This window comes from Passer domesticus, chromosome 4 (genome assembly GCF_036417665.1).
Source record: "Passer domesticus isolate bPasDom1 chromosome 4, bPasDom1.hap1, whole genome shotgun sequence".
Taxonomy (NCBI): Eukaryota; Metazoa; Chordata; class Aves; order Passeriformes; family Passeridae; genus Passer; species Passer domesticus.
Window position 1 is genome coordinate 76094167 of NC_087477.1, and position 18141 is coordinate 76112307.

The following is an 18141-nucleotide window of genomic DNA, read 5'->3' on the forward strand; positions in this document are numbered from 1 at the left end:
ACCCCAAAATTTATCAACTTGTTTATTTTTTTTTTCTGTTTTTTTGGTAGAAGTAAGTTTCCCATGTTAACAAAAGCAGAATAGTTTTATTTAGTGTTCATCTCACACCTTCGACAGCTGCAGCTGTCAGGCACAGAAGTACAGTATTAAAATAAACTGAACAGAGTTGCTCATTGCAAAAAATCACACTATGCAAACCTGTGGATTGTAACATCAACAGTATAAAATGTAACAAAATTGGAACTTTTAATTTTTTTTAAGCTTTTAAAGATAATAGTCCAGGCTATAAAACTATATAAGCATTGAATAAGAAATGTTAAAGTCAACAAGTCTACAACAGATACATCTTGTAAAAACTCAATAAATTATATATATATTTATAATATCTAGTAACATTTAAAACCATGCACAGTTTTGTACATTTTCTTTTTTCAGTACAGGAAAACTCTTTGCTTCGAGTACTTGGAATGTACACAATTAGCAGACATTTGTAAGAAAATACCAAAAAATTCTTTTTTTTTTATTCCAACAAAACAAAAATCTATAGAAATCTACCTTCTCAAACTTCCACTGAAGTAACCTCAAACTATAAATTATTTATTTTAGGATAAGGATTCTGTGGCTCTAAGAAGAAAAAAAAATCTTTAAATGAGATGTTGTCATCCTGTTATTCTGCAACATTGATATGCAATATGCACCAGAGAAAAATGAAAAGAAAGAATTCAGGATGTAATTTGTTTTGCCTCTTCTGGTAGTACATAAAGAAGTCATCTGGACAAAAAAAAAAACCCCACCCACAAAAAATCCTCAGCCCAAACATCCCCCACTGTCAGCTTGATCCACGCTAACATTCTTTAGGTCACTCCTGTGCTTTTACACAGCTATGTGGCATTGAGGAACAAAACAGCACAGCATTCTAAACACCAAAAATCAGGCATCACTGGCACTTTCCAATGTGTTAGATGCAAAAGAAATATGCAGCTGTAGCAGCTCTCCTGCAAACAGTGTCACTATTTTGCTCACATGGCATTTCTGAAGCCCAAAATACAACAGTACTGGCAAAGGGGAGAGAAAAAACCTACCCTGCACCATCCAAAGTCAACATTTCACTTTGCTGCATACTTGTTATTAAATCGACCACAAAGAATACCTTCATTTGAAAATAGAAAAATAAACACCCACACCCCCTTAATGCACAGTGGTTAAACTGATGGAAGAATTCTTGGCCCTGTTTTTCTGAAATATGTAAAAATCATCTCTCTGCTGCTATTTGTTTGGTTTTAACCACTGGTGATGTATTGAAAAATAAACTTACCTTTGCTCACTGCAATCCAGGATAAACTAATATTTTTTTAATGAATACATATATATATTTATAACATTAAATGTAATTTGTTAAAGGACTGTACATCTATACATTCTTTCAGTATTTCCCATAAACACAAAGGAAAAACTTGATTAATATATTTTTTCTCCATTTTTAATAAGTTAAAAAACACCCTTAAGTTTGGTGAAATTTAAAGTTTACAGTAACGCTATGCTATTTAAACCAATGAACAGATATGTTAATGTCTATAAATAACTTTACAAATATACATGTTAAGGTACAATTTTTAAAACAAAACTGTGAAGATACAAAACAAACAATCAAAAACATCTTTTCTTTTGCCCAGATCAGTATATCCTAGATTGCAATGCTCGTATTTTGAGACTCTCTCTCTCAGTACTGCTCTATGTTGCATTAGTATTATACATTCTTTTCTTTTTAATATATTTATTTATATATATACACGATATATTTATAGATATATACACAGATTCTCTGGAATAAACCTTTTTGATATAAGTTAAAGGCTCTTGCCTACAGGTACCCGTAACTTCTTTCTCCAAGTCACTGCATGTAGATGGAGCCAAACCTCTGGCGTCGAGGGGTGGGTGGAGGAGCTGCTCCCCCCCCTCACCCTTGGCAAGCAAGAACAGGCAAACCCCAAAAATGAGATTTATTCCTTTTTTTCCCCCCAGCTGGCCGTTCTCAAAGGTCAGGGTGTGACTTGAGATGCCGTGTGGGCTCCAGGAGCCAGGGCACCCTCTGCTCTCAGGAGGGTGATGCTCTGCTCCCCAGGGACCCCACGGGGTCTCTGCCCATGCCTGGGGTCTGCTCCTGCCTTGGCACGGACCCGTCGCCCCCAGCAAGGGCCAAGGCTGACACTTCAGATGACTTGACCATCTCTTTTTACTATTTTTTACTTTCACTTCTCCATGACAATTTGCATTTTACTTAGCTTTGTTTTCTCTTCTTCCAAAAAGGATTCCTTCTATGTAGCTGGGTAGTACGATCATGAAGCTATAAAAACGACGACAACAAAAATATAGATATTTTTATAAATATATGAATCCCTGCAGGCAACGTGGCTTTTCAGCTCCACCAAAAAGGTTCATGTACAGATTGCATAAGCGAAGAATTTCCACATTCTTAACGTTTTTTTCTTTTTTTGTGTGTGTTTCTTTTTTTTTTTTTAAAGGAAGATTTCTTTTTCTCTTTTCTTCGTATTGCAGGCACAGAACGGTTACTGTGGCACTCAGAACACAAGCGTGGAGGCTGGGAGGTCAGCACCCCCCAGGTTCAACATTCTGCGTAGTAAAGAAAAAATCCCTAACAAAATGGAAAGTAAAAAAAAAAACCAAAACAAACAAAAAAAATCATCTAGGATAGATCATCTTGGCAAGAGATTAGTTCCTTCAGGCCAAACAGTGCTTCTTGACTTTTCATACAGCAATAGGGGGGAAAAAATTAAAAAAAAAAAAGTATAAAAAAAAAGGTACATTTTTTTTCTTTGCTTTTTTTTTTTTTTTTTAACCCTGAACAGCTTGTCAACAACACAAATCTCCAGGCACCATCACACAGTTCCACTGGAAGATCCTTCAGTACGGTTTCACGCTCGGCGCCCCGCGCTCGCGCCTCCACGGGCACACTGCCCACCCGTCCGTCTGTCTGTCTGTCCGTGCGCCCTGGGGGTCCTCACGTCCGGATGACGCCGTTGCAGGGCGGGTGCTTGGGCAGGCAGGGCTCGTCGGGCAGCAGGTCATGTGCAAAGACCGAGTCGTCCCCTGAGGAGCAGGTGCTGTGGGTGTCCTGGCCGGCCGGCGAGTACTGCTCGAAGGGCACCGAGAGGTCCAGGTACTCCTGCCAGGGTGACAGAGCCATCAGTGCTGGGTGTCCCCCGTGCCAGGGACCAGGTGACCCCCTCCCAGCCCAGCCCACCACACTCACGTCGGTGGATGTCACAGTGAGGACCCTGTCCAGGTCTTCCACCAGCTGCTTGAAGGTGGGTCGCTGCGAGGGGACGGCATGCCAGCACTCCCGCATGATCATGTACCTGCGCATGGGGACATGGGACAGTCACATGTTGGTCAGGCCAAGTGACACCTGCCCACCCATCTCCAAATCGCCAAGCGTTAAGCAGAGCCGTCATTCACCCTTTATTCTCCTTTTTAATACACAACACGTCTCCATACTCCCTTTTCTGGAGATTACATAGCCTGAGCAGCCTGGAGCAAACCATGGATGGTGAGTGTGATGCAGACTTTGGCCTTAAGCAAAATCATTCCTGTGCCAATCCCACTTGCACATTAGGTGAGATATCTTTCTTCTGCTTGCACACTTCCCCATCCCCTGCTCCTGCCAGACACCACCACCCAAGGAAACCCACCCAGCTGCCCACCCATCTCCAAATCGCTGAAAGAACAGCTGTGGCCAATGCAACTTCAGCCAAGGCCAGCCAGGGGGGAGAGCAGGGTTTTGTGGAGCCATGGTCCTCATTACCGATCATCTGACACATGACCATGCCCTCAGAGCAGGAGGAGGAGCTGTCCTGATGGTGACACACCAGAGCTACACCCCCAGGTGCCACATGCCCAGCAAGGGGAGGTGCTGCAGGTCACTCAGCAGCCTTGGGCTCAGGAAAGCCTACTTGGAGATGGCCACACAATTTCCCAGTGGTGGTGTCCCAACAGCCCCGACCCCAGAGCCCAGCAGGGTGTATTTGGCCTCAGAAGGAACAGGGAGTGCAGCCAGGTCAGCCCCCACCAACACTCACAAATCATGGGTGCAGTTTGCAGGTTTGTCCATCCGATGGCCTTCCTTCAAGAGCTTGAAGAGTTCCTCAACGGGAATTCCTGGGTATGGAGACCCTCCCAAAGTGAAGATCTCCCATAGTAGCACTCCAAAAGACCAGCTGGAAACCAAAGAAAGATCTTTAAAATTCAATGAGGTTTTTTTTCCAAGCCCCCCCATATCCCATCCCCCTTGCTCGGCTTTATTTCTGTGCAGCCATGCATAGCTAACAAAGTCATCAATAGCATGACTAATTGCCTAGGCCATTTTTACTAGTTACTTGGAGATCTCTGCTGATCCAACTCAATAGCAAAGAAATCCCAGGCACCAAGTCTGAAATTGAAATGAGCATTTAATCAGATAGGTGACAGCCCATCTATCACCGCCAGCTCTTTGTTAGGTCTTCCACCAGCTCCACTGAATGGAACAAATCAAATTATTCATGCACGGCTTCACTGAATTGCAGGCTTGGAACCACAGGCCACTAATTGTGCAAGCTGATACCAAAACTTGCTTGTTACAACACCCATTTCACTGGCCAAGCTGGGAGAAAAATACCCCAACAAAAATCAGCAGAGCACTAATGTTACACACTTCAGTCCTGCAGCTGTGCTCTGGTTAAAAGTCCTTTTTTTTCAAAAATATCTTTTGCCTTTTTCATTTTCTTTCTAAAAACAGGGATTATCTGTCTCTGTTTCACTTTCATGCACACTCACTCTCCCATTCTGTAGCTTTGATTTATCTGTCATGCCCTCTGCAGCATTACCTAAGCAAGGAAACTATGATTTAAGATTAATAAAAGCCAAAATATCTGAAAAATACAGAAACAGAAAGGATTTGTTTGTCCAACTGAGAGCAGTGAGCTCTGGGGAGAAGGCAGGCTAGCTATAAAAATGCCATTATTGACCAAATATTACAATAAAAAGCTAGTGTATATGTGGAGCTGTTTCAGCCCTTGCAAAATTCAGATGTCTTACTGATTTACATGTAATGAGTGCTCTGCTGTTTGGTTACTGTGCAGAGGCACTAAAACAGATGAGACAGGATTAGAAAACATAAAATAAATGAAATGGCAAAATTAATCTGAGACTATATTTGTTGAACATTCTTTGATCAAGTCTAACAAGAGACAGAATATTTCAAGCTCGTTCCACATCCTTGACTGAAGTGCAGCAGTCTGGGGCAAAGTGTGGAGGACGCTGAGGGTAATTATTTTTCATGTGAGGTTTTTTTGGCACAATATTTTTCAACTGCTGGATGAATCACCTCATCTATAAAGTGGATGAAATACCTGCCTGCTTTCCAGTAATTTTTCAGCAGCTCCCTAGAGACCCTCAGATGAAAGCAACCAGATAACAGGAAAATAAAAACACGTGCGTGAAAATGCAGCTTGGCATCAATTCCTGTACTTTTGCATCCCCAGGCACTCCAGCAGGGAACAAGCCCTGTTCATGCTTAGCAGTACTTTTGTCTGTGAGATACTATAGGTGTTGATTTCCCTGTTGTATTTTTTTTTTAAGTGTGGGTTTGCTTACACATCGCTCTGGTGAGTATAGACCCGGTCAAACAGGGCTTCTGGAGCCATCCATTTCACAGGCAGCCGACCCTGTAATTAGGAAGACAATGGGAACATCCCATCAGCATATTCCCCCAGCCACAACGGCACCATCTGAATCTTCTTTTCTAATCCAGTTTGAAACATTTTCATTAACAACCACATCTGCCTTCCCGGTCACCGGGCAAAGCAGCAGTGGCCACATATAAACAGATTAGAGCATTTGATCCCTGGATCTTCACTGACAATCTCTGCAGTAAATGCTCTCTGTAGAGGACTGTATTTCACTGCCAAGGCAGGTTTAACATATCAGTGCATCTAAATCTTTGCATGGGAACAGCAACCAAGGCTCACAGATGCAGTGAACTCTGTGGCAGAGCATGGGACAACACTTTCCATCTCTTTTGTCTGGAAAGTACAGCTGACTCCAAGTCCAAACCCAGTTTAGGCTCAGCTTGAAGGGAAACTTCCAAAGAGTGAAGGCAAGGGCTAGGTCCTCTAAGAAATCCTGATCCTGCTGGAGGCTAAAGGAGGAGGTCTGATCCCATACTACATCAGAGTCATAAACACAGACTATCACATGACAAATACAGGATGAGAAAGGCCAGATTAATCATAATTCTCTGGGGCTTTGTTTGGCCCCTGGAGGGAGACAGAAAGCATTGTTTTGTGTTTGAACCATAATTTGGATATGGGGGAACTTTGTCCTCTCCTCACCCACTGTCTCACTGTGGGAGACAACTAGAGATGAGACACAGGCAGGCTATACAAACGGGATTATGCTCTCAGTTGTTCCACACAGCTCAAACAGGGGAAAATCCATCTGATCTGTGATTAAAATTCCCAAGAATTGTTATTAATTTATGATTAGGAAATCCTGGCAATTAAGGAAGATTTCTGATATGCTATTGAAGTGGATCAGTATGGACATGGTGAACTTCAAAGGACTGCTTGGACTTTTAAACCCCTTGCAATCCCAGGACCCACAGGTTCTGCAGTGCCCTCAATCTTCCACTGCCATCTCCTCACTCTGTCCTAGTTAGGGTTTTCCCTCAGGGCTCAACATCTGCTGCAGGCTCTGAACCAAGACACAGGGCTTATTCTCTCAGTCCTTCTTTTGTAAATTCATTTCTACAGAAAATATAAACAACTCCAGGCCTCAGCTCTTATCTGGGATCATCTTCTCACTCTTGGCAGTATAGCCAAGAAGCTCAGATGTAAAAAAGAGAGAAATACACGAAAGACAGGTAGATCCAGGTATACAAGAAGTGACATTCCTCTGTCAAGGGCTCTTGAGACACAAGTCAGCTCCTTGGGACCTTTATGAACAGTACTGGAGCAGACTGAAAAGGGTTCCATTCCTTTTTGGGAGAAACCTCAGATTTCCTTAGTCTATAGCATCCTAGCCAGACCTGAGACCTCACAACCAGCTGCCAGCAGGACCAGGATCTGTCAGGAAAATAACAGATGGTGGATAGACTCCTGGGACCAGCCTATCTACAGTCCCTCAGCAGGTGAAGTCCCTGTCAGATCTGTTCCTCCTAAGCCCCTCTAGGAAGGGAGATGTGGGACAAGGGCCTCTTGCTGCAGGGATGACTGAGCTCCCTGCCAGAAGGAGAACTGTGTGTGCTTGGCAGCTCAGTACTTACATTGGTGGTTTTCTTGTAATAGTCAATGTTGTGAACGTCTCTAGCGAGGCCAAAATCAGCTATTTTCATCACATTATCTTCAGTGACTAACACGTTCCTGGCTGCCAAGTCGCGATGAATGCACTGTGAAAGGTGAGCAAGCCAATAAATGAGGGCTCGTTAGCTGCTCGCGCCTGGAACCCACAGCACCCCGTGGTTTATGAGCTGCTGTTTCATTGACTCCCAGGCTCGTAAAGCTGTGGGCACTGCTCAGCTCCTGGCTCTGTGTGTCACCACCCCACCGTGCCTGCTCAGTGGGAACCACCTCTTAGCAACACCTAATTGGTGGCCTCGGAGCCGGCACGGCCACGCACGCCTTTCCTCTCTGGATGGGGTGTAGGGATGAGAAAGCCACCTCCTCTCCCCTGGGATGTGCAGCTGCTTTTCTGGGCTGCTTCCCCCAGGAAGAGGAGTGCAGGGTAATGTTTGAGGGGGAAAGGATCTCCAAATTAAGGTATCCCAAATACAGACACTCACAAAATGGTCTGGGTCGCTGGTGCTTTTATAGGAGTTTTGTGGGTGCTAATGGTCCTGCAAGTGACAGCTGTACAGCTGTGTGGTTCAGGAATGCAGCCAGCATATGGATGAAGCCTCCACCTTCAAAACCCCAAGATACTTCATCCAGCAAAATCTGGCCTCTAAAGGGAGAAGCTGCAATGTTTTGCCTGGGGTTGTCCCACACTCTGAGCATTCCCTGCCTTTGAACACGTGGCTTTGACCAAGGGTTCTACCAAATGAGGTTTCTCAACTCACTTTCTGAGATGCCAAGTACTCCATGCCCCGTGCCACCTGGTAGGCGCAGGAAACCAGGTCCTTAAACGTCAGCTGCTCCTCGGGCAGCTTGCAGGTGTCAAAGGAATAGTCCATGCCAGGTGGGCGACGTGCCCTGAGGTATTCCCGCAAGTTCCCCTTTGACGCGTATTCCACCAACACGTAGAGTGGTCCTGCAAGGAAGAGCACATCAGCTTCCAGCAGAGGAAGAGCTCACCACCCAAATCTCCTCTTGGGCCAGTTTGGGCAGACAGTAATTACAAAGAAGGCGTGGCCAAATCTGAGCCTCCCGCGACCCTGTTAGTCCCGGGCTGCTCTGCCACGTACCGTCCTGTGTGCAGGCACCAAGGAGGTTAATGATGTTTTTGTGCTTCCCAATCATTTTCATCATTTCCATCTCAGAGACCAGGTCAGAAAGGTCTTTGTCTGTGGCATCATCTGGAGAAAGCAGAGGAGGAATGCAAAAAAATGTCAGGAAGCAAGTAAGTTTTTAGTTACAACTGTGCAGCCATGTGGGGCTTTGATGGGGAAACAATACTCAGAATATGGCAGTAATTGGCTTTATTCTACTTTGGGAAGAAGAATCAAAATAAAAACAAAACCTCCTACCACAGCAACAAAAAAAGACAAAAGAACAAATAAGTGAAGGTAAATGTTCATATGGAAATCAATAAAGCCTTTTGTCTTCTGTTTCATCCTCAAAAGTAGTACAGAAAAAAAATCACATTTTTGGTACCTGCTTTTCTGATAGTTTCTGTCCCTCATCTCTAAGGGACAGAAGTTAATGATGGTGGAAGGTTAGGACTGGGACGGAATGTATTTTTTGGATGAAAAGTTGCAATTTCTCTACAAAAACAGAAAAACATATCTACTAAAGTAGAAAAATTGGCAAAACCTCCCCAAAGGAATGTTTTGGTTTGGAAAGATGGAAATGCTCCTACTCGCAAAACCAGCTTCAGAAGAGACTGAAGGAAATGTAAATTAACCAAACCTGTTTCTGATAAGAAATATTACTTTTTTTTCCCAATGTCCCTCCATGTAACCTCAAGCCCAGGCTGCTCCCTGCCCTGCTTGCTCCAGGTGAACTCCTCAGCTGCCTGTGGTGGGGGCAGGATGGGAAATGGAGACTTATCCAGAGGCACCATTTCTGTCTCCCTCTAACTTCTGAGGTGTCTGGGACCAAGTTTCCTCAATGAAAAAGTTCCTCAAGAAGAATAGTTTTCCAGCTAAAATTCTGCAAACTCCATTTGAGGCTACTGCACAAGTTTTTGGTAGAACAGGCAGTGCTGGTTAGGGGAGGAGTAAGGAGTGGGCTGATTCATGGAGCTGGCCAGAAGTGAGGGGGATTCCCCTTCTTGTCAGGGATGCTATTACCCTTGGCAGAGAACTGGGTTAATTCCCAGCCCCTCTTCCTGATGGGATTTGCACTTTTGCCTGCTCTCCAGGGACAGCCCTCACCCCCAGGCTATGTGGGTAAAGGGGAAAAAAGGCTGTTCCTGCTTTCTTCTGTTGTATCTAGTTTGTATAAAAGACTTAAAAGAGAGGCAGAGAGAGGAAATCCCAGCACAACATGCTGTTCTGTCCTCTGTGCACTCCCCATACCTTTTAACATCTTGACAGCAACTGTGATGGCCTTGTTTGGCTTGTCCTTATCAATCCCAATTGCTTCTGCCATCACCACTTGGCCAAAACACCCCTCGCCAAGCGGCTTCCCCAGGGTCAGGCTGCAGGGAGGAACAAACAGGAATGTTAGGGGGTCCTGGCGTGGGGACACTCCCAGCAGGCACAGAGATCCCAACCCGTGGCTCTGACTGACCGAGACCGCGTCAATTCCCACTTGGGATCTGGAGGTAGTTCCAGCTCGGAGACGTTGGCCAGCATTGGCCCGTCGCTGGAGGAGAGGCGCGTGATCCGGACCAGGGGCGTGTTGGAATTCATGGAAGAGTTGGACTCCAGCGACACCTGCTTGGGTAGAGCAAATGAAGTGTTATTGCCAACTGTATCTGCAGGGCAGGCCGGGCCTGAGGTGGATCACTGAGGAGGTTTGAGCTCTCTGGGCCCACGGACAGATTTCTGGGAGTTTCTAACTGGGAAATGCCCCCACCCTTGCTGAAATCCACTAGTGGTCAAGTGTTTAGCAGATGGAAAGGTCAGCCAGTGCCCTCCAGCATCAGGAGGTGTAATCCATCCAGTTCTGCTGCATCTCCACAGCCCATACAGGCTATGAAGTGACTTCCCCCATCCTGGAATGTCACTGCCCACCGTGAGCTTGCAGCCAAATCTTGAAATCTGTACCCCTCACTGTGGGGTTTCACATGTTGTCTTTTGGTCCTGCTCCTCTGCAATTTTATGCAGCAGAACATCTCTAACTTCACAGAGGACCTTTGCTACCATCACAGGAACAGCTCAGGGCTCACCAGTGACATCTGTGAAAGCAGGAATGAACATAATGCTCTTTCTCCCCAAATCCCTGCTCCTCCAGGGAGCCTGTACTGGACTTCCCCTGCCAGATGTGCTTTTTGTAGCACAGCTGCACTGCCAAAACCTCCTGGGCAAGGCCAACAGCAGTGGGGGCTGCTCACAAACTAGAGGCAGCTGCCACCTTTGCCAAAGCTCCATGGGCATAGAAATAAATAAAATACTATTTATTTTACACTTCTAGGCTGCAGCCAAATTATGTCCCTCTTGGACAATGTTTTTCTGGTGGAACTTCTCACCTAGAGAGAGAATTTCCAAGAGACGGAGGAGGGAGAAAAAAAAATTAAAAAAAAAAAAGAGGGATACCATAGAGGGGAATAGGAATCTTGTATCTACTTTCTGTTACCTGTCTCTTGAGTGGGAATTTGGAGACTTTCTGAACAGTGGGGGTGTTCATGGCTTTTTTGTTTGGCATTTTCATCCTCCAGACAATCACCAAGACCAGCACCAGGAGAAGGAGGAAAAAGCCAGTGCCATAACTGAGAATGCCAGTGTACACTGAGCCCGAATCATCCATCTCCATGAGCTCCTCGGCTGCAGGGTGACAAGAGATGGCAGTCAGGACAGGCTGGGCAGCTGCCCACACACAACCACACAGCACAGAGAATCTGGGCAGGACTAGTTCAGCTACGTCACTGTCAGTGACTTCAGTGAGGGGACTCTCCCAGGCCAGTGGTTTTCCACCTGCAGCTGTAGCTAAAACATTACTTTGCCCTTTTTGGGGTAATTTTACTTTGAATTTTTAAGAGTCCCCAGCCCACAGATTGAAAACCACTGCTCTAGGCTGAAGGCATCTTCACACGTCTGTGCTGTCCCTCTGACCAAGATCTTGCTCTCTGCACAAATCCACACAAAGTGGCTGGATGCCTTGGATGTGCAGGACTGGGGTTTGCTGCACTTTGTTGTTTCAGATTCTCCAACAAACATTTCCACCAGACCTGTGCCTGCCCTGAGGGACCAAGGGGCTTGAACAGCACCCAGCAGTAAGACATCACACAGGGAGAAAGTGAGAAAGTCTCAAGAGAAAAATCTCCTTAATTATTTAATGCAAACTTTGTTCTGCTGGGAAGAGGCTGGAAGGTCTGTCCCAGAGAGGGGGGACAGCCAGGAGGGTGATGGCATGAGCCCATCAGCAGTGGCTACCTGCTGGCAAGACTTCACAGAGACCAGCAAAGGTCAGCTGTGGTTTCCCCCTTGTTCCTTTCAGGACAGGCATGTTGACCAGAGGAAGGAGCCATGGTGGGACTGATTTTCTGTCCCCCAAAGGTGTGCTGGCATCAGAGGGACAGTCAGCAGTGGGAAGCTTTATGATGAAGTCATGCTGGTGTGGGTAGCTCAGTAATGGGTCGTGTCCATTGCTGAGCAGCCCTTCAGCAAGCAGCAGGAGCCTTTCCCTGGCAGCAGCAGGCTCTGTTTCAAGTATTTGGTGGCAGAGCTCAGGAGGACATGGAGAAAGGGCTGTTGGTGACATTGGGGGCTGCTCCAGGCTGTGTGCCTGATCCTGCCAATGGCCATCTCCTCCCACAAGACAGGAGTACCACATCTGCTGGGATCAGGCACTGTGGTTGGTACTGCCTTGCCTCTGCTCCCTGTCCCTCCTCCTGCAGCATGGACAGGGCATTGCAAGCTGAAGTTCCCCAGGTGGGCTTTATCCTGCACCCCTCTCTGTGGGGGCCTGCTGCTGCACAGACAGTGTCCTTCACTGCATCTGACTTCAAAATAAAGTTCTACTTTCCGATTTTTGGTCAGTTTTCTCCTGCTTATATAAGAGGTGTCAATTCATAAACTGTAAAAGCAGAGTGTGAGTCAGATGAGACAATATCATGATATTCTGAAAATAACAGAGACATTAGTCTTCTAACCAAAGGAAATGTCTTCTCATCCAGTGGATGTCAGAAACAGAAACAGGATCAGATCAGCTATTACAGAGCTGGCAAATAAACAGGAAAGATCAGCAGATCCCACTGGCAGCAGGGTTGGGCATGGAGGAGACCTTCTTAAGCCCCAGTAAAAGTGATCACATCCAAATCACCCGCACAGGATAAAGTCAAGATTAGAAATGCCAAAGTTCCCGGTTCCTGAACACATCCTGAGATGGATGTGCTGTGAGATGGACCCAAATGTGGTCTATGAATCAAGGTGGGCTCTTTAGGATTTTGGGTGCCTTTTCAGCACAGGGGTATTGAAAATACTCGAGGTTTGGTTCTGCACTGTCTGCAAGGCATAGCACATATGAGATTCAATATGAATACTGCTGGTGCTTCCCTGGACCATGCTCAAGCCTGCCCTGCAGCCAGAGGCAGATTCAGCAGGTGAAGGGGCAGCACAGCCTCATTCCCCCTTTTGCAGAACAGCTCTCTCTGTTGCACATTCTGTGCTGGCTTCATTGTCAATAAGAGCTTTGCACATGAAAGGGCCACAAAATTGAGGTCACTCTGGCCTCGGGTTTCAAGCCCACTGCAGCTTTCATCGATCCCAGCTGGAGCAGGCAGCATGCAATGCCCCTGGGAGCCAGGACTCCTGTGCTCTGCCTACAGATGACTCTCCTTGACCTTCTGTTTGAGATCACTATCTTGGCCTGCTCATCCGTGAAGTGGAAATAATGCTACAGGCAGGGAAGGGTGTACTCACACCAGACACTTATGCATCTAATTTTAGGTTAAGATATGAGGTCAGACAGAAAGGATCCTTCCTAAGATGATCCACAGTTCATGTCCAATTTAGGTGCCCTGGATCATCTGATGGGGAGGTTTTCTTCTCCCACTGTCAGTGTAAGAAGACAAAGCTCCTTATTTTGGCATTTAACAGCCCTAACAAAGAGGCTGTGAATACCTCCCCGTTATTAGACAAAAAAAAGATTCTGTGTATTTTACTGTGTCATTACTGCAATCATTTCAATTTTGAGATGCAATCCAAAAAGAGTCAGCTGCAAGTATGCAACAGGGGTCTGCAGCAAATCCCAGAGAAGAGGTCTCCCTGGCAAACACCCCTGCTCCAAGCAAGGGGCAGCCTCCGGGAACTTGGCATTTCCAAAGCAAAACATCGAGGCATCCTGGAGAGGGAAGGAGAGGCCAGCACAGAAGGAAATACCTGGTAGCACCGTCAGCCAAGCAGAGTGATGTGAGAACCCAATAGAATTCCCTGCGAGACAAGTATATTCCCCAGCATCCTCAAAAGTAACATTTCGCAAGTACAGAATCTCTAGCTCCTTATCCGTTGTGTTAACACCTGCCGTCTAGGGGGAAAAAAACACACACATATAGAAAGAGGGAAAACAGAGAATAAGCCACATTCCCAGCAAGTGTGAGGACACCACAGGCAAATTTCAAAAGCAAATTAAGGTTTGTTTGTTTTTTTTATTTTCCAATGGCCCATCTTCCGCATTTATTTATTCATTCCCCTCTGCAACCTGTAGTCAAAAGCAAAGAAAAAAAAAAAAGTTCCCTTCACCAGGTTCTTACTCTGTCCCACTAAAGAAGCATGCAAGCAAAAGCATCCAAATGAAAAATTGCCCCCACAATATGACTGACTTTGGGTTAGTGAGGTGAGTACAAGGGAGGGGAAAGAGAGATGGGAAATGAGGACAGACAGAAAGGAAGGGGAAAGGACAGGAGATGTAGTGGGGAAAGATTCAAGTGCTGATCAGAGGAATACACAAACATTATGGTTCATGAGTTCATTGAAAATATAGAATTCTTTAGAATTTTTAGAATTCTATTGAATTTTTTAGAATTTCTTCAGTGGGCATCTCAAAGCCATATATTGATTACACAGACCTCAACACTGCAGTAGAAATCTGGCTGATAACCAGAGGGTGCTTGTAAGGAACTCTCCTGCAGTGGCACCAAATAATACAGCAGTCAAACTCCAGGCTGGAGTCAAACCCCAGAGCCCAGGAGACTGGTTCTCCTCTCTAGTTAACATGTTTGCTTGCATGAGCCAACACTGATATTTATTTCTCCATTACCTCTCCAAGGGACAGAACTGATTAATTCAGTTTTGTAGGTGAAAAACTCAAAACAGTTTGGTTTTCCAGAGCTTGGAACGTCACAGGTCATTAACATGCAATTCTGTTATCAGCACTTAATTGTAAGGAAAGGAAAGGAATAAAAGTATGAAGGGTTGATAGCAAAATTTGACAGTCATTTTATTGTGGGAATTTTTCCATGGCAATTGCTGTATAGGCGTTACAGTCTTGTAAAAAAAAATTAGCAAGAAAATAAGATAAAGCCATTCAGCGTCAGTTGACAGGGTATAATACAAAATGAATAGTAATTTTAATCACTAGATTCTTAAAAATGTTATAGCTCATTCTTGCAGTTGCCAGGGCCTTGGGACAGAGTCTGTGGTTTACCTGGTTTTGGTTTGCGAATGTGGAGCCAAAATGGCTTTTCGGCTATGCCTACGAAATTGTTGGCTCTACACAGATATTCTCCTTCATCTTGTTCTGTCACATTGAACAGATTTAGGTTAGCATCGGCTTCAGCGTTTTTACTGATCCAAGACTGCAGGAATAGACAGAAACCTGAACTTCAGTAAACCAAACAATAGCTCCATCGCACCTACATCAGCTAGGATTGACTGCACGGCTCTGGTGACATCCCCGGCTCACCCTGCGGTGAGACACCTAACCCAGCACCTGGCTGGTGAAAAGAAGGTGCCTTTGGCCCCCAAACCACGTGCAGGTGAGCTCCCTTCCCTTCACACATGCGATTTCTTTTTAAAAACACACCGGTTTGCCCCTTCTCCATCTGACAGCACTCAAAGGCTCGATGGTTTCTTACTAACTCCGCAGACAGGAGCACCAGAGAAAGGGCTTAAGCAGAGATTTGTGTTTGCAACCCGGCTCAGCAAATACTGTTTCAATTATCAGATTCCAAAATAGAATTTGGAAACAAAATATAAGCAGTGGCGGTCTGAAACTCGCTGCTGACTTTGCCTTTCAGAAATTAGCTGTAATTTTTTCCACTGCTTATAGCAGCCTCTTCTTTACTAAACAAAGTGGTGTATATAAATCAAACAAACTTCAGACTTTTAAGCAATGGGTTTATTTCTCTTCTTCTATGCTGCCACAACAGCACATCAGCTTTTTCCCTAAACACTAAACAGTTGTTTTTATTTTGGCTGAAAATGCATAACTGTTTTAAGTGGCCTCAGAAGAAGCTTCAGTTCTGGAAATGAAAATAAAGCAAATGTCTTCTCTGTTTTGGTCTTACACTCTCCAGCCCAGTCTTGCTGCCTTTCATTTCCAAGCCTGATCCTGCCAATATGACTTGCAGCTCATTAAAATCACCGGGGCAGCCAGCTCTGATAGGTTATTGGGAACTGAACCCAGAGGAGGCACCAGAGAGGAGCCCCAGTGTCCATGTCTGGTGACAAACACCACCAGTTCTGACCTGAGCTCATCTCCAAGGCTTACGTGCAAGTCTGTCTGCCCTAGTGGGGAAACGTGCCTGCCTGCTGTTGCTGCCTTGTTTATAATTAAACCAGGCATGTTTCAATGCAGAATGTACTATTTAGCTTTTGACAAAGCTTGGGCACAGTGTTGCCAGCCCCCCTCTGTAACTGGAATGCATTTAGTGCTCTTCTGCAAAGAAAAAGGGGTTTTCTTTGATCACAAATTAGCTCAGGCTTTCAGAAACTGATGCAGGTGATGGCTTGGTTTTGTCAGGCTGTTTAAAAAATGGTTTGAAAGTACAGCATTCAACTTATCCATCTGGACTTGGGTGGGGTTTGACACCCCCTCACCCTCCCCTTTAGATGTAGGGGGGAGAATTTCACATGCTGGGCACCTCCCTGTCTCCCTTGCTGCGATGGACACTGGGATATTCCCCACACTTAAACTGCCCCACAGCAGCTCCTACACTCCACAAAATCTCCTGAAAGCAGGAGGGAAGGGCAGGCTGATAAAAAAGCCTTATCTCCCTGCAGGCAGCCCAGAGAGAGCAGTTCTGTGGGCAGGGGGGCTGTCAACAGCACCCTGCTCCTGCCAGGATGCTGGGGCAAGGCAGCAGCACTGCATGGCATCAGGGAAACAAGTCCATAATGCCAACAGACCGGCCCTGAGACGACAGCAAGATCATTTCATCACATCTTTACATACAAAAAACAAGCACACCACGTTTAAAAAGGAAAACAAAAAAAAAATCCCTGCAAAGCTGGGCCTGACACAGCTCTGTGGAGGCCCAGTACTGGCGCACAAAAGATGCATCCCAAAATGGAAATGCTCCGTGCCCCAGCGCTGATGCCGGCATTAATACAATTCAAAGCATTCCTGATTAACCAGAAGTAGTAAATAGACGTGTGCTGGTCCTATTCAGCAAAAAAACATAAAACCAAACAAAACTTGTGCTTTCAAACGCCTGCCTGTGCTCCCCTTCGAGGAATGCGGAGCCTTTGCCGTCCACAGAAGAGAAGGTATTTGGCAATTCTAATTACCTACCCACCCCGGTGCTGCTCCAACTTAATTTTAAAACACTATTTATAAGGACTATTTATATGTTCTTTGCCACAGCAAAATGGGGGCTTGTGCTTGTGACACAAGGCACTGTTCACAGCTGCTCTGCAAACTTCCAAAAGGTAGCACTTTATCCCACAGGGACCACACACGGAGCCCAGGGACTATATGAGATGGCATGTGACACAACCAGCTATTCAGAGCTTGGTGCTGGGCTGTGAAACCAGGGGGAAATTCAAATATGCATAATTCAAACACATTTGGAGAGGTGGAGAGAAATAAAAAGTTTTCTGAACTCGCGAGAAGCACATGTTGCCAGTCCTGAAGAACTGTCTCCAACCATTTCTTCCAACCAATCTGTTATTTCAATCTGTGTAATTATTTCCAGGGTCTCTGGCTTTTATTATAATGTATCTGGCTGCGTTACAGTTTTGTAGATACTGTCTGATAAGTGGTGGTTGTTTTTTTTTAAACTTCATACAAAGAGAAGAAGGGTGTGTGCAGCAGCAGGATGTGCACAGGGAACGTCCACACACAGGACAGCCTCAGCTTGAAGCTGCAGAGACAAAATCTGCTTTCAGCACTAACTGCAGAGCCAGAAAAACTCTTTGGCTCTATATATTTTAATAAACACCACCACATGATGCCTTTAACTATTTTTTCTAAGCATTTTAGAAGTCCAATGTGCTCCTCTCTCCCTATTCCCTACTTTTATATTTACATTGGTTGAGGGGAACCAAATCCCCTGGCTTTGTTATGGCTGTAATCTTAAAGTTGCCTTTCAAGAAAGCATTTTAACCAAGTAGGATCTTACTATGTACTTTTTGCTCAATTTAAAAAAAAAGGCTTTTCTGAGCATTGGTAACAGCAATGTTCACAAATTTAGTGGCTGGAACAAGATTATGTTGGCTCTCAGGTGCTGGTAGTTCAGTGTTATTTGGTATGTGCATGCTGCAATGTGCTTACTTGGAAGAATGTGTTTTAGTTGGGAGACTTTTAGTTTAATAAACCCTGAGAATACCTCCATTGAAGCTGTAAAAAAAAGGGTATTTTTACAATTTTAGGTCAAATGCAATCT

The 18141-nt window shown here is 45.2% G+C and overlaps 1 protein-coding gene across 2 annotated transcripts in view; it reads right to left on the bottom strand.

Annotated features, from left to right (window-relative positions):
- Positions 1-66: 66 nt before the first annotated feature.
- Positions 67-18141, bottom strand: part of FGFR3 (fibroblast growth factor receptor 3) — a 55716-nt gene continuing 37641 nt past the window's right edge. Inside the window, exons 8-18 of one of the 2 annotated variants that reach the window (XM_064418921.1) lie at positions 13697-13841; positions 10953-11140; positions 9945-10090; positions 9731-9852; positions 8456-8566; positions 8111-8301; positions 7319-7441; positions 5650-5720; positions 4098-4235; positions 3272-3377; positions 67-3184 (exon numbers count right to left, since the gene is read on the bottom strand). In XM_064418921.1, coding sequence (XP_064274991.1) covers positions 3020-3184; positions 3272-3377; positions 4098-4235; positions 5650-5720; positions 7319-7441; positions 8111-8301; positions 8456-8566; positions 9731-9852; positions 9945-10090; positions 10953-11140; positions 13697-13841 — 1506 coding nt within the window. In that variant the 3' untranslated portion in view covers positions 67-3019. Of the gene's footprint in view, positions 3185-3271; positions 3378-4097; positions 4236-5649; positions 5721-7318; positions 7442-8110; positions 8302-8455; positions 8567-9730; positions 9853-9944; positions 10094-10952; positions 11141-13696; positions 13842-18141 lie in introns of both variants that reach the window. The other variant, XM_064418920.1, reaches the window with a different exon arrangement.